At 34.8% G+C, this 15,755-nt stretch overlaps 2 protein-coding genes across 2 annotated transcripts; one reads left to right on the top strand and one right to left on the bottom strand.

The window, feature by feature from the left end:
* Nucleotides 1-605: 605 nt before the first annotated feature.
* LOC130941452 (periodic tryptophan protein 2) lies at nt 606-5,728 on the top strand. Its single transcript, XM_057869959.1, has 7 exons — nt 606-1,988; nt 2,254-2,505; nt 2,608-2,700; nt 2,987-3,358; nt 4,367-4,711; nt 4,833-5,060; nt 5,147-5,728. Exons 1-7 carry the CDS (start codon nt 777-779, stop codon nt 5,315-5,317), a joined length of 2,673 nt encoding a protein of 890 aa, XP_057725942.1. The 5' UTR covers nt 606-776; the 3' UTR covers nt 5,318-5,728.
* Nucleotides 5,729-5,962: 234 nt separating this feature from the next.
* On the bottom strand, nt 5,963-15,414 carry LOC130941448 (probable LRR receptor-like serine/threonine-protein kinase At1g53430). The gene is made up of 24 exons (XM_057869950.1): nt 15,108-15,414; nt 11,671-11,851; nt 11,431-11,502; nt 11,211-11,279; nt 11,044-11,115; nt 10,887-10,958; nt 10,713-10,784; nt 10,541-10,612; nt 10,352-10,423; nt 10,166-10,237; nt 10,018-10,089; nt 9,806-9,877; nt 9,590-9,655; nt 9,376-9,435; nt 9,262-9,300; nt 9,135-9,181; nt 8,660-9,027; nt 8,364-8,559; nt 8,128-8,265; nt 7,703-7,815; nt 7,366-7,576; nt 7,039-7,276; nt 6,766-6,916; nt 5,963-6,607 (listed from the first exon to the last, which is right to left on the bottom strand). The coding sequence occupies exons 1-24, from the start codon at nt 15,235-15,237 to the stop codon at nt 6,194-6,196; spliced, it is 3,069 nt and encodes a 1,022-aa protein (XP_057725933.1). The 5' UTR covers nt 15,238-15,414; the 3' UTR covers nt 5,963-6,193.
* Nucleotides 15,415-15,755: the final 341 nt, after the last annotated feature.

The raw sequence follows: 15,755 nt of genomic DNA, 5'->3' as shown, positions 1-15,755 counted from the left end.
ATCGAAGATGCATTTTTGTAATTATTTCACCATTTATTTTTTTTGTAAATATTATATTTATTAATTTAAATAAAAAAATTCTATATTTGTTATAGGTGAGTTTGGTATGATAGTGTAAATCTCAAATTTTAAAAGAAAATATGAAAAAACTTTTTTTTAAGATCAAGAAAATATTTAGGCCGATTAAAAAAAGAATGAATATCTAACAATATTGTAGTATATTTGTGTAGATCTTAAAATAAAAATATTTAAATTTATTTCTATTTTTATTTGTTTAAGTTCCCTGGAATATAAATTTGTACTCATTCTCACTATATAGTTTAACATAAAAAATATTTAATTTCTTTTTAGAATTAGATATAATATTTTTTTTCTATTTATAAGTGTTGTTTGGTTTTTTCTATGAATAAAATTTGCTTTTATAAAGAAAAAGTTTCATAACGTTCTTAAAATTTATCCCCCAAAATTAACTACTTTTTATCCTAAGTTCCTAACATTAAAAATCATGACCATAAAGTTTCATATATTTTTTTAGGTGAACAAGTTTTCATATTTTTGTTTTCGAAATTTCAGTTGATATCTATGTTTCTTAAAGCCCATAATCCATCACATAACGAAAAAAGAAGAAACCCTTGCAAAACCCTGATTACATAACAAAATAGCCGCCGTGAGAGCGGGAAAGAGCACTTGACTGGAGTGGTTGGCGTTGTTGCCTCCGTTGATGCGTTTCAAAAGCAGCACCTCTCACCTCTAACCTCTAACTCTAACACCAAATAATGAATTTCAGGTTCCAGAACCTTCTTGGAGCCCCCTACAGAGGGGGCAACACCGTAATCTCCAACAACACCCTCCTAATCTCACCCGTCGGTAACAGAGTTGCCGTCACCGACCTCCTCAAGTCCCACACCACTACCCTCCCTTGTCAGTCTTCCTCCAACATCTCCCGCATCGCCGTCTCCCCCGATGGCACCTTTCTCTTAACCGTCGATGACCGCAACCGCTGCCACTTCATCAACCTCAGCCGCCGTGTCGTCCTCCATCGCATCTCCTTCAAGCACCCCGTCTCCGTCGCCAAGTTCAGCCCCGACGGATCCTTAATTGCCGTCGCCGCCGGTAAACTCGTCCAGATTTGGCGCTCCCCTGGCTTCCGCCGGGAATATTTCCCCTTCGAGCTCCTCCGCACTTTCGCCGACTTCGATGGCAAGGTCACCACCTTGGATTGGAGTCCTGACTCCAATTACTTGCTCGCAGGGTCCAAGGACCTCACTGCAAGAATCTTGTACCTCAAGAAATCGAAGAAAGGTGCTTTGAGGTATAGGCCTTTCTTGCTTTTAGGGCATAGGGATTCTGTTGTAGGTTCGTTTTTCGCCGTTGAACCGAAGACTAATAGGGTTCGTAGGGCCTATACTGTTGCTAGGGATGGAGTTTTGTTTAGCTGGGGTTTTGTTGATGGAAGTGTGAGTGATGCTATGGATGCTGAGGGTTCGGAGCCGGAGTCTCCGGGGACACCAGAGAGAGTTGCAGAGGGGAATTTGAATGTTGAGAATGGTGCTGTGAAGAAGAGAAAGGAATGTGATGGTGAGATTGATGATGAGGAAGAGTATTTGTGCAGGGGGAAGTGGGAGTTGTTGAGGAAGGACTTTCTTGGGCAGGCGCCGGAGAAGGTGACTGCTTGTGATTATCATAGAGGGCTGGACACGCTGGTTATTGGGTATTCGAATGGAGTTTTCGGGTTGTATCAGATGCCGGATTTTGTGTGCCTTCACTTGTTGTCTATATCGAGGGAGAAGATCACCACGGGGGTCTTCAATGAGCTTGGGAACTGGCTGGCCTTTGGATGTGCGAAACTTGGGCAGTTGCTTGTGTGGGAATGGCGTTCTGAGAGCTACATTTTGAAACAGCAGGGTCACTACTTTGATGTGAACTGCCTTGCTTATTCGCCGGATTCACAACTCCTTGCTACCGGAGCAGATGATAATAAAGTGAAGGTATTTGAGAATGAATGATATTCTTGTATTCGAAAATTGATCCATTTTAATTTGTTACCTTGCACGTTTGATAATATCTCTATGTTTCGCAAGGTTGGAAGTGCGTCATTTCTTTTAGAATTGTTTAAGATTAAACCCTGGTTTTGTAGTGTCTTCGATAATATATATGTATTACTATACTGCATCGGTTTAAAATTGAGTTCTGTAATTCTGGAACAAGCTTAAATTTGAATTCAAGTGAAAGTTATCTATTTCTCTGCTACAGGTGTGGACTGTTTCCTCAGGCTTTTGCTTTGTTACTTTTTCTGAGCATACTAATGCTGTTACTGCTCTACATTTTATGGCAAGTAACAATTGTCTGCTTAGTGCATCTCTTGATGGGACTGTTCGAGCTTGGGATTTATTACGATACCGAAACTTTAGGACATTTACAACCCCTTCTTCAAGACAGTTTGTTTCTCTGACAGCAGATCAAAGTGGCGAAGTGATATGTGCTGGTACTAAAGATTATTTTGAGGTATCCTTTCATGCAAGGATGTTTCTGATTGTATCATTATTTACATATATAGTATATAATATGCGATAAATATATTTTCACCCTTTTTGCTATGTGTAACAGATTTTTGTCTGGTCAATGAGAACTGGCCGTTTGTTGGATGTGCTTAGTGGTCATGAAGGTCCTGTTCATGCGTTGATGTTTTCTCCAACAAATGTTAGTCTTTTCGTTCTAATGTTTATCTGCACAAGCTATTGTGATCCATTTTCTGTATTAGTTTTCATTTGTTCCAATGAAGCCATGGTTCAGTTTTTACAGTTTTATAAAATAATAGTAACATGTATAAGTCCATATTGTCAGATATCTATACAATGTCCCGAGAGTTGACAATGAAGGGAACTACTAAAATATGTTGTTTTGTATTTTATTTCCATGGTTTTTACATTTATTGTGCCATACTGCTATTTATAGGAAGCCTAACATCATTTCTTTTTTGATGCAGAATATCTTGACTTCATCATCATGGGACAAAACTGTTCGGTTGTGGGATGTCTTTGATGGAAAAGGGGCAGTTGAAACATTTCCTCATACACACGAAGTTCTCACTGTTGTTTATCGTCCTGATGGAAGGCAGTTAGCTTGCAGCACATTAGATGGGCAAATTCATTTTTGGGATCCAATAGAGGGTTTGCTAATGTATACCATAGAGGGTGCCAGAGATATTGCTGGAGGGCGTCTTATGACTGACCGTAGAACAAGTGCTAATTCAAGTTCAGGAAAGTTCTTCACAACCTTATGCTATTCAGCCGATGGAAGCTATATTTTAGCTGGGGGCGTTAGCAGATATATCTGTATGTATGATGTTGCTGATCAGGTTGGCTTGCTTGCATTTATGAATCTCTCCTTATTATGTAGAATTTTGCATATCTAGAAGTCACAGCACAAAGCCTATTAAATGGATTCTGGAAGTTTTATTTCTGACAGTAGTAAGCTATTTATTTATTGATTAAATAGCAAATACTATACTGAAGGTTATATTCTACTTTTAAATTGAACATCAACACATTTTGGGGGGTAAACAGATATGGTTTGGATGTGGGGCTTTTAGACAGTTAACAAACATGACACCTTCATGGAATATAATATAGCATCTTTTTTCTGAGTAGTAACCCCCCCCCCCCCCCCCCCCCCCCCCCGGGGGATGTAATTTACTTGCCAAATTGATTGCATCTGGATAGGAGGAATAAGGAGAGTAGTTATTGGTTTACGGTAAATATGATACTTCACATTGACAATTTGACATTGTTGAAATTTACCTTTCTATGGTAGCATTCTGTTTAAATAAAATGCTAAAGCTCGAATGCAGCATAGTGTTGCATAACATAACATTAGTTTAATGGATTGGTTGCAAGTCTTAGATGTCTTCTAATACATGGATTTCTTGAATGTTTGGGATACATATGGTTTTGTAAATTCTTGATCTTATCCGCCTACCTGGCTGCCCAGTAAGTTAATCAAACACAGAATCATTTAAAGACTGATGCTCAGAATCTTCATATATCTTTCTGATAACTACTAAAGTAAATCTGGGATTGAATAAAATTTTGTTCCTGGCCAATATGTTTCTCGCAGTTTAATATTGACCTATATCGATGCATTCTCTCTGTCATGACAAGTTCCTTGTTTTCTAGACTTACTCTCCTGCTTTTTGTAGGCTTATGTAGCGCATTTCATTGTGTCTTCTTTCTTCTTGAGTGGGATATTGCTTAATGTGCTCAAAACTATGTCTGATTAAAATATACTGTTCTGCCCACTTGCAGATCTTGCTAACATGTCATACCATAGTAAGGTCATTTTATTAATCGGAATCTATTAAATACAGGTACTGCTGCGACGGTTCCAGATAACACTCAATCTTTCATTAGATGGAGTTCTTGACTTCTTAAACTCCAAGAATATGACGGAAGCTGGCCCACTAGATCTAATCGATGATGATAACAGTGACATTGAGGATGGTGTTGACAAACAAACAAGAGTGAACCTAGGATTTGGTTTACCAGGCTCCCTGCCTAACCGTGGGAGGCCTATTATTCAAACAAAATGCCTAAGAATTGCACCAACAGGCAGGAGTTTTGTAGCAGCAACAACTGAGGGAGTCTTAGTTTACTCTGTTGATGGATCATTCATATTTGATCCAACAGACCTTGACATAAATGTTACACCAGAGGTACTTCTACTTCAAGTTTTCTCTTTCAGATACTGTTTTAGAAAAACTTGCTGGAAATAAATGTATAATAATTCACCTTCTTTTAATATCATTAGTGACTTGAGTTGACATTGTTGAACAGGCTGTTGAGGAAGCTCTTGGTGAAAATCAACCAAGCAGAGCTTTGGTACTTAGCCTTCGCCTAAATGAAGACTCTTTAATAAAAAAATGTATCTTTGCTGTTATGCCAGGCGATATTCCTGCAGTTGCCAGATCAATTCCTTCTAGATATCTCAAGCGGTTAATTGAAGCACTTGCAGATCTCATAGAAAACTGCCCACATTTGGAATTTGTACTCAGATGGAGTCAGGTATTCTATACTTTTATTTGTTTTCCCTCTTTTTTAGGCATAAAAATCAGATTATTCCTGTAAAATAATCTCATCTGAAATGGCAGGAGCTTTGCAAAGCCCACGGGAATTCGATTCAACAGATGTCTAGAAATCTGCTTCCATCATTAAAATCTTTGCAGAAAGCAATCACTAGAATACATCAAGATCTAGCTGATACATGCTCTTCCAATGAATATATGCTGCGATATTTATGCTCTTCAGGTGCCAAGGAATGAACGCAGCAATTCATTAACATGGATTTTTACAACTTTGCTCAACAGAGATCTTCCAACAGGAATGCTTATAATATGGTACATGATGAGCTCAACATGCTACACCTCTGAAGAATCAAATATTTGATGAGGCATAGCTTTGTATCACCTTGTAGCATCTTAGTGTTTGTAAAGGGAATTCGTCCTTGAATAGAATTCCAATTTTGAGTTAAAAAACTGTTCCAATTTTGTAGCTCGAAGGCGTGCATTATGTTTAGTTTGAAGGGGGTATTGCAGGTTTCAACTTTGACGAGAAAATGCCATGCTCTTAAGTAATGTCCTGTGTAACAGTTGTACTTCAATTTTGTATGACATCAAACTAGTGTTTGGAATCAAATATTTAGGGATTGATTTAATTTATACATAAAATTGTGTATTTATTTAATATTGTTCATTGTTCATGACTACGTGAAGTTCACCATTTTTTTTTAACTTTTTATTTAACAATGGGATCAGATGCCCAATATTTCTTAGACCTTTTGCTATGACGTTAGGGAATGTAAGTCCTATGCCATATGGTGAACGTTAGGCAATGTAAGTCCTATACCATATGGTGAGTGGTACAAGGCGACATGAACTTAGATTTTACTAAATGTTTAGATGAGAAGCTAATGAAAACAGAACACTTCATCCGTGCACATCGTTTTGTTAGTGAATAATGCGAAACAAGTTTGATATTTTGAGTAAAAACTTCTCCATTCTTAGATCAAAACCAACATGTCTAAAGAAAACTTCTATGCAATCACTCTTAATCTATTGCTGCTTAGTGCTTACATGATTTACAAAAAGAATATGAATTTAATGTGAGTTGGCCTCCCAAATTTCAAGGTCCAAACAGAATCACACATTGCGCGAACTGTTTATAAGGTTATTGGTTGAGGAATAATCTTCTCCACTAGTAAGAGAGACGGAGGAGTCAACCCATGGTCCATTCATGGATCTGCTCCTCTGCTCTTGGCTATATTGTGAGAATGCAGAAGAAATATTTGTTTCGCTGTCGTGTGACAGCATCTCAAAGGCCTTGAATCTTGCGTCTTGTGCACCCTCGCTGCGCTTGATTATTGGTGCTTGGATCGGAGTCTTCCCTTCAAGCATACTTATAATAGATGACATGGGTGGTCTAAGAGTAGGAGATGGGTTGGTGCACAGGAGTGCCAACTGCAGCATTCTCATGGCTTCTTCAGGGGAGTAGCTTGAACCAAGACTTGGATCAACCAACTCCAGAAGGTTTCCTTGCTCTTGGAGAACATAGGCCTTTAGTGGCATGGAAAGAAAAATAGTAATTAGAAATTCAAAATGAAATCTAAACTTTAGAAGAGTCAAAAAGTAACTTGGTGATCATGCACCCAAATGATCCCACATAACATTTGAGGTTAACATAAAACTCAGAGCGGCATGCAGTTGCAACTTACCCAATCCAGAAGATAAACAAACTCCTCTTTTGGTCTGTAGTTTGTGTTGCTCTTCCCACTAACAATCTCCAACGCCACAATGCCAAAGCTATAGACATCTGCCTTGTCAGTCAAGTAACCCCGCATAGCATACTCTGGGGCCATGTAACCACTGGTAATACAAAAATTTTAGTATCATTGAGTCAGTGAGTTCATAAAACAATACAAAACATGAAACGTTTTTTTCCAGCTAGAACTGAAACTTAAAATGATGTGGTATGGCAAGATACTAACATTGTTCCAGCTATTCTTGTGCTGATATGGGTATTCTCTTCTTCATCAAGCTTGGCTAAACCAAAGTCAGAGATTTTAGCATTCAGACTCTTATCAAGTAAGACATTGGTTGCCTTAATATCCCTATGGACTATTTTTAATACTGATTCCTCATGTAGATAAGCTAAACCCCTTGCTATGCCAACACAGATCCTCATTCTTGTGGGCCAATCCAAATGCATCCTCTGTTCTTGTTTACCTGGAGGGGAACATTTTCTTTTTCAGTTAGATATGACTAGGAACATACACCACAGAAACAATGAGTTGTTCGTAAGAAAAGGTACTAACCGAAAAGGGCACGAGCAAGACTATTGTTCTCCATGTATTCATATACTAGCAGCAATTGGTGTCCTTCAATGCAACAACCATAAAGCTTCACAAGATTTGGATGCTGCAAAGCAGATATCATGCCTATTTCATTGACGAATTCGCGGTTCCCTTGCTTTGATTTGGCCGAGAGTTGCTTAACTGCAATTATAGTACCATCTGGCTGTACACCCTGTGAATAGGAAATGTTTTCAGCATCTTTGTTTTCATAGTGAACTTATTGGTGTATGAGGTAATTTCCAATATTCTAAAACTTCATACTGCTCAAGCAAGATGAATATAATCCATTCAAAGTTACCTTGTATACTGGCCCGAATCCTCCTTCACCTATCTTGTTTGCTGGGTCAAAGTTATTAGTAGCAGCTTTAATTTGCCTTAAACTGAAATAGCCTGTTTTCAGCTCTAGAAGTTCTGCAACAAGGTAGGTTTATACAAGTTAATCAGAATGAAAAAGTACACATGAAAACAGAGAGACAAGAGGGGGTGATAAAAACATATGATTAGTGGGGAAGAAGTTCCAGGAAGAAAGCAACACAATGATCAGAAACCAAGTCAGCAATTTCAAATAACATAAAACACATGATTTTGTCACCTCAAAAAGAATATCACAAGAAGATATCATTTTGGATCTTTGCAGTAAAATTTTTGCTATGAAATAATATAATCTTAATAGAAGTATCTTGGCTGCTAACCATTTTTTTAACCTTCTATTTGTGAAATTACCTTTGTCTGTTTGATCTTTCCCACATAGGAAACCCATCTTCCAAAGGACAAATAGTATCAGTATGACAAATGCACACGATCCGATCACAATTCCGACAATTGCTCCAGTAGACAGTCCATTCGAAGGAATTTTGAAGTCTAAAACAAAGTAGGAGAGTCTTTAGAACTTGAAATAATATGATAGACAAAACTTAAAAGAAAGGAAGGACAAGAACAATAGGGTTGAAATTACTTACTGGGAGTAACAGTTATGGCAGATATAAGAGGTCCATATACACCTCTCACAGGAATGGCATTAGTTCCTTTCCCTGCCCAGGACAAGTGTATCTCCAAGGTATTATCATTAACATCTACATCAAACTCCTCAGTAATTGGTTTACCAGCTCCACCAGCTTTTTCAGCAATGTTAAAATCTTTCAAATATTTAACACCCTGCCATGAAAAAGAATTCAAAACATTGAAAACTTTTGTTATCTTGTAAAACCAGGTGCACAAATTTTGGTAAAATGCGAAAAACAAAAATTTTGCTCACTTGGACTGAAACATCGAATATACGCCTTCCAAGGCTGCTAAATGTTTGGTCATTAGAAAACATTATCTCAGCAAAATGAAGTTTCACTTTATAATTTCCATTCTTCATACAGAGGCCATAGTAATTAAGAGACAAAGGGGCAATGCGGGCAGTTTGGTAGTATTCAGGTCCACTAATATTCAAATTGAAATCATTTGTTGCCACATGTGGAGCATCCGTATCTCCTAGATATGCTCCTGTGCTGCTGTAAGCCCACTTGCTGCTACTACTATGATAGGTTGAAGTGCCGCTTCTGCTGACGTCGGCTTCATATTTTGTTCCCTCAGCCTCAATTTCAGATCCTCCACAGTTTATGAATATTGAATAAGCTGCATAAACATAGTGAATCACTTTTGAGAAGAAGAAACAACTACTTCTTTTGTTAAATATTACTTCAAAAGTAACTATCATTTAACTACTATGTTTGGACACTTACTGTTTGCTTTTCCTGAACATGGCAGGCCCCTCTTTAAGCATGTAGTTCTACAAGACATGAGGTTTGTTTTTAACAGATTATTTAAAACTGGCATAGAATATAAACTAAACCATTAAAAGAAACTTACGAAGTGCTCGCTGAGGAAGAGAAGCTGGAAGCTAGGTTCCTGTTCAATAATTATACAGAACTTAGCATTGGAATATATGAAATGCTTATGTAGTTTCTAGACAGAGAAGCTTACACATCCTGAAGTTGGCAACTAGGTTGAGAAGGCGATGTAAAATCGTTGTAAGATAAATCCCTGAAAGAGAGAACATAAAGCAATTTAGTAACTTCATTCAGTTACTGCTAAAGACAAGTCTATGGTGTTGGTATTCTTTAGTAATAGCTAAATTTGAACAATTGACTCTAAACTTTGCAAATAAAGAGGGAAAAGTTCGGCAAAATATGCTAACATGTTCTGGTCGCTGCCTAGTATCCATGAAGGAATCGTTCCGGTCAAAGAATTGTTAGTCAGGAACCTGCATCATCAGTAGCTTATCTTCATCATATCAGAGAAAGTTAAAATCAATAAAAGCAAAGCACTCAACATTCTTGAGATCAAATTACAAGTTGGAATTACCATATCCTTTCTGGACTATCCGATCCGAGAAAAGAAATTGTACACTTACAGGTAATTTAGTCCTTGCAAGTTCCCAAGTGAATCTGGGATAGAACCATTCAACCTGTTGAAGCTCAGGTCTCTGCAACAAAAGAACAAATCTTTCAAACTCATTCCTCTATTCTTTTTAGCATATATATCATTGAATTAAAAGTACATATAGATTTTCAGATAAACAGATATGTAGTGAAAATGTTATACCCAAAGCATACAACAACTTACAGAGTTTTTAAACGTTGCAATTCACCAAGATAGGGTGGAATGTGACCAGTGAGAGGGCAATTTCTTAATTCCCTATGTCACCAAAAACTGAATGAGTTAGTAAAAAGGGTAAATGAATTATATCTTGTATAATTCTTCACATACTCACAGTCTGGTCAAGCTCTTCAACTCTGTAAGATTAGGAAATGTCATAGGTGGTCCCTTCAAATCAGTTATTCTCCTGATACATGTAACATTTCATCAATGGAAAGAACATCTGTCTCTGTTGAAGATTGAATTCTACAATGCAGCAATTTAAGAATATGTTTAAAGTTTAAACAGAGAAAGTACTCACAATTCTTGCAAAGTTGTTAACTCAGATATAACAGAAGGAATTGGGCCTTCCATGGATGTTCCCTGCATATCCCTATAAAAAATACAAGACGCCTCACCGAATTAACTCAAAAGCAACCCGAATTATGTGCATTTGTTTTCTTCTTTAACAAGAAAAAATATCATGCATGAAGCAAAATTTTAGACTCACATTCTCGTAATTTTGGTCCAGTTCCCAAAAAAGTTTGGTATCTTCCCAGAAAAACTGTTTCCATCTATCCTACTGCAGAAAATGGCAAGTGATTTCAGAATTTAACCCAGACATAATAAGAAATTAAAGAAAAAGGTAAATAAAAAAAGTTGTATAAAATCATATCACTTACAACCCAGTGAGATTCTTTAGTTTGCCAAATTCTTCTGGGATTGCCCCTGTAAAATTATTTCCAGAGAGAAGTCTGCATGTGCATTTTCAAAGCAAGATGAAATCATGATACATAAGAAATGCATCCACATTAAATGAAAAATATATCTTGAAATCAATCAATAAAAGTTCTTACAATTGATCCAATTTGCTCAAATTTCCAAGGCTAGGTGGAAGGGATCCTCCAAGTTGATTATCTTCTAAGTTCCTATTACCATGGATTAACAAATTCAATTTATTCTTCCTCTTCAAATACTAACCAATCTGACACAGTCATTTTATCAAACACTTACAGTTCAAGCAAAGTAGCAATGTCACCAATTTCAGCGGGAATTGGACCACTAAGATTATTTCCCAAGAGTGACCTTAAGCATAGTAATAATCGTAGATTAATTAGTGATTTGAATCATAGAGCAAGAAAACAATAACACAGATACAAAATAAAGTAATGGTGACTTACAGATTAGCAAGTGGGATGTTTGCAAGACTCTTTGGAATTGAGCCATTAAAATAATTGCGAGTTAAATCACTGCAAAATTACAAAAATTTCAGTTAATTAAAAATTCTATCTTACATTAATCATATACAATTAAGTCAAGTAATGACTACAAAATTAAGCACATTCAAAATTTCTAACAGACTCACAAGATATATGAACATGTAACAAGAAAAACACTTACAGTTCCACCAGATGAGTTAGATTTCCAAATTCATCAGGTATAGCTCCAGAAATGTTGAGACCCTTGAGAACACTATCATATCCAATTTTTTTGTGTTATTAATAACAAAAATAACAATTTAATTTTGATATATTTATCCATAAAAAAAAAAATTTAACACGTATTGCCACCTAACATTTGATAACTACTTTTTACATTCACTGCATAGATACATATCATTGAAAATTAAAATTGACTTACATGTTTGTAACATGGCAAAGAGTGTTACTATTGAAAGAGCAATTGCATGTGATATTCCTAAGGACTTGAGACCCTAAATTGGCTTCTTGTTTTCCAAATCCGCCATCAACGTTACATGAATTTTGTGTTACTTTCCAGTTCAGGTTCTTCACTTTATCTGATATTGTTTGTAGCACTTTCACTGTAACACAATACACAATCCAATTGAATTTTATTTATCTGCATGCATTATTTCATGTTGTTTTCAATATAGTTAACTTGTGATAAAAATATTTTATATCTGTTCAAGATTCTAGAAATCGAACAGAATATTGAATCAATAGAGATAGCAATTCAAAGATTTAATGGTATTTATTTTTCATATATTTTTTTCCTCTATCTTTTTCGTTTTTAAATTTTAAAAAGAGGAATGCTATGGGACCAGCAATTTTAGTGTTTTGTAATCATCAATTGACCATCAATAGTATTTTTAACGGTGTGAGATTATATCTAATAGTATCTAATGGTGGAAGATCTATCACTTTTATTTTGATGGTTAAGTGTTGGGAAAAAAAATACAAAAGTTACTGTCCCCTAGACTTTTTTTTTTTAAAATGTATAAAATTAAACAGCAATTTAAATACGAAATTATTATTACTTACTCTATATATTAACAAAATGCATAAAATAAAAGGTGTGTGTTATTATGTACGTATAACATATCTTAAAAACAAATACAAGGTATCAATAGTACGTGAACGCGAGTCACATCAAATTGGACAAGTAAATGAATTAACCAAGGCTTTATTAACCACCTTTTAAACCATAGTATTTAATTAATTGAAAAGTAAATAATGTATGTACGAATTCAACCATGTCAACTGAAGATGGTTCAATTAATTAATATTTCTAGATTGACTTGGAGATATTTCTAGTCAACAATCACATGCTTGGGCTACTATATCAACTTGAAACTCTCATATATGATTTAAAAGATTTTAACTGGCCATATCATTGTTATTGCATTCACGTGGTCAATAGCCTAAATAAATGAATGCGATGCTATTATAATTATATAATAATAAAAAAAAAAGAAGAATAATAAAGACACAACTCGTTATACTTAGTTTGACGGCTAACAAAGTCATACATGGTTGGCGTGGAATATAAAATACTAACGAAAATTGAACTTTTCATGCAACTATATGCTACAAGTCACTTTCAATGATCTTTTCATATTCTCTCAAGGCTTATCGTCCAATTTTGCATGTTTGGCTGCGCATTCAACTTTTTTCACAAAAAAGATGTTAAGAAATTTAAAATGCCTTTTTTTATTGGTTTTTCTTTTTGGTAAAAAATTCTGTTTGAATTTACATGTGTTTATTAATCAAAGAATTATGGGATTACTTCTAAGTTCTAAGGTTGCTTCACTAAATAACATTAACGTATAGATTCAAATCGAGCTATTAACTATGAATCACTTTATGGTGGAAACTCAGATGCAGTTGACTTCATGTGAAGTTAATATTTAAGAGTCGTTAGATGATTTGACTGATTTGACTAAATTTTTATTTAACAATTCTCAAATATCAACTTCACATGAAGTCGATCGACTTCACCTGAATTTTTACCTTTATTTATTTATTTTTTAATGGAGGCCAATAAATATGCTACTAGCCGACACACAAAGCAGGTTTGAATAAAACACTGAACTCATAAAAAGAAGCACCTCTCCTTTCCACAAAATGTATGAAGAAAAGTCAAGTTTAAGAACACATATGGCTTAATAAGGCATTAGTTACAAAATAGTGCTATGATTAGCCAAATAGCCAGTTCTAATAATAAGAAGAGTATGCACGATACTACAGCACGTAATTCCATTCATGAAAAGTATTCCATTTTGGTACACTACTAATAATGCTTTAGTAATAAATTTAAAGAAACACAAGTGGGGATAGGAGAAATATGATTTTAGCAAACCATGATTTTGGTCAATAATTTTAAAACATCTTGTATGTACACAATTATTCAACGTAACCATATATGAAACAACTTATTTTGTGTTTTTTTTAAGTCCCCTTTACATCATTATAAAATTATGAGCTGCATGATCCATTCCTTGGTTTGACTACAACAAAACATAGAATATATCTTCTATCTATTATTGATAAAGAAAACACGGGTCACACAGTAAATATGATAGAATAGATAGATAAATATAATACGGTTCCGCTACGTTACCAATAGTATATCTGCCAACTTCTGCCAACTCTTAAGTGTGTTCATAGATGTATCTAATAAAAATATCTTTTTTATAATTGTGTTTAATAGAAGTGTCTTTATAGATATATTTTATGGATGTGTCTCTTTATATATGTATTTAAAATATATTAATTATTAGACACATCTACGAACACACTTTCATGAAACACAAATATAAATAAGAGTTGGCAGAAGTTGGCGAATAATATATTGGTACCTATACTTTTCCAATATAATAATATTTAATAATTCAATCTCATACATGAGTAAATTACAAAAGAAGTGGCCCCTTTTGCATGTAAGGATGGGACATTCTGACGAGGGACAGCAATGCGTACAAGATATTTTATTTAGTGAAAATTTATTAACATTATTTTTAAAAATTCCGATTTAAAAGTTCATTTTCATTTTATGGTAAAAGAAAAACGAGTTTCAAATAAATATAATAAAAGTACATGACTCTATCATTATTTTTGTGAACACCAAAAACCTTCAAAAACAAACGACAAGTCCATCTACAAAAAATCTACGTCATCCAAAAAATAAAATAAAATAAAATAAAATAAGGAAGTGTATGATAAACAATTCGCCATTATTGCTAGCAGAAAAGTAAAACATGTCACCATGAAAGTGCAGGAGCTCCAATAAGAAAAAACAATATAAATTCATGTGTCAAGTAATAGAAACATAGGAAGATTGACCATGATCAATTCAAGTTTTGGATCTGGTAACTGCCATAAAAAAACCCAAACAGCAAAATAATAAAAGAAATAGCAATTGAAGTTGATGATAGATAAATAAATAAATAAATTCTGGAGGTATAAGCAGAGAGCAAAGAACACAAACTTTATTCAGCAAAAACAGAACAAGGTTATCAAAAGCAATGCCAAAAACAAGGACAATCACTTCAAACTCTACGAAAATGATTGATTGTATATATATGTGTGTCTATTTAATTTAATTCATACAATTCGAAACGGTTATAATGCAAAACTTTTCATTCTTTCTTATATTTTCACACACAGATCGTTAACACAAAGTTCTCATACATTTTTTCTTTTCTGCCAGAAAAGAGCGTTAGTGTTATTTTTTATGGCAGTTTTTTCTTCCTTTAAAAGAAAAAAAAAAGCACCACGGAAGTTATAGAAGTTACTGAAACCCAAAAAAAAAAAAAAAACAGAGAAGATGAATTGTACCTTCATCTTGTGGTATGAGTTGAGCGAAGGATCCAAACTGTTGGAAGCAATTGAAGGCAAGGAACACAATGATGAAGAAGGCTTTGACGTTTTTGGAGCTTGTTGGCATAACAAACTCCACCTTCATCATGATATGGTGTGTAATTAATTATTGCTGGCCACCGTATTTAATTTCGCGTTGGTTTTGTGAAAGGGACGAAGAAGAAGAAGAAGACAAGAAGAGTAGCTATGATTATGTGTTATTATTTGTGGGAGCGAAACAGAGTCAATAAGAGAAAGAGAAACGTTTTAAAGCCATGTGTGTCTACTCTATATCTATTTATTTGTCATGAATCAAATGAGGAACTTCCGAGTGATGGAACTTCTAAGTATCTTTTGTTGAACTTGAAATAGATTTTTATTTTTTAAAAAAAAAAAAAACGGATTAGGTACGATTTTGGCCTTTAAGGCATTGGTCGAAAATTTTTTTGTCTTTAACTTTTTTTTTTGTGCATATAAAATAATTCTTAAGGTTCAACTTAATTTTAAAATCATTCATCGCACCAAAAAAACCTTTCTCCAACAAATTTTCTACACCAAAATATTTAGTTTCGCTTATTCTTTTTCTTCTTTTTCATCACAGCATCAGCAACAATAACAATGGAATCA

This window comes from Arachis stenosperma, chromosome 7 (assembly GCF_014773155.1).
Source record: "Arachis stenosperma cultivar V10309 chromosome 7, arast.V10309.gnm1.PFL2, whole genome shotgun sequence".
NCBI lineage: Eukaryota > Viridiplantae > Streptophyta > Magnoliopsida > Fabales > Fabaceae > Arachis > Arachis stenosperma.
Note: the sequence above shows the minus strand (reverse complement) of the source record. Positions and strands in the feature narration are given on the sequence as shown.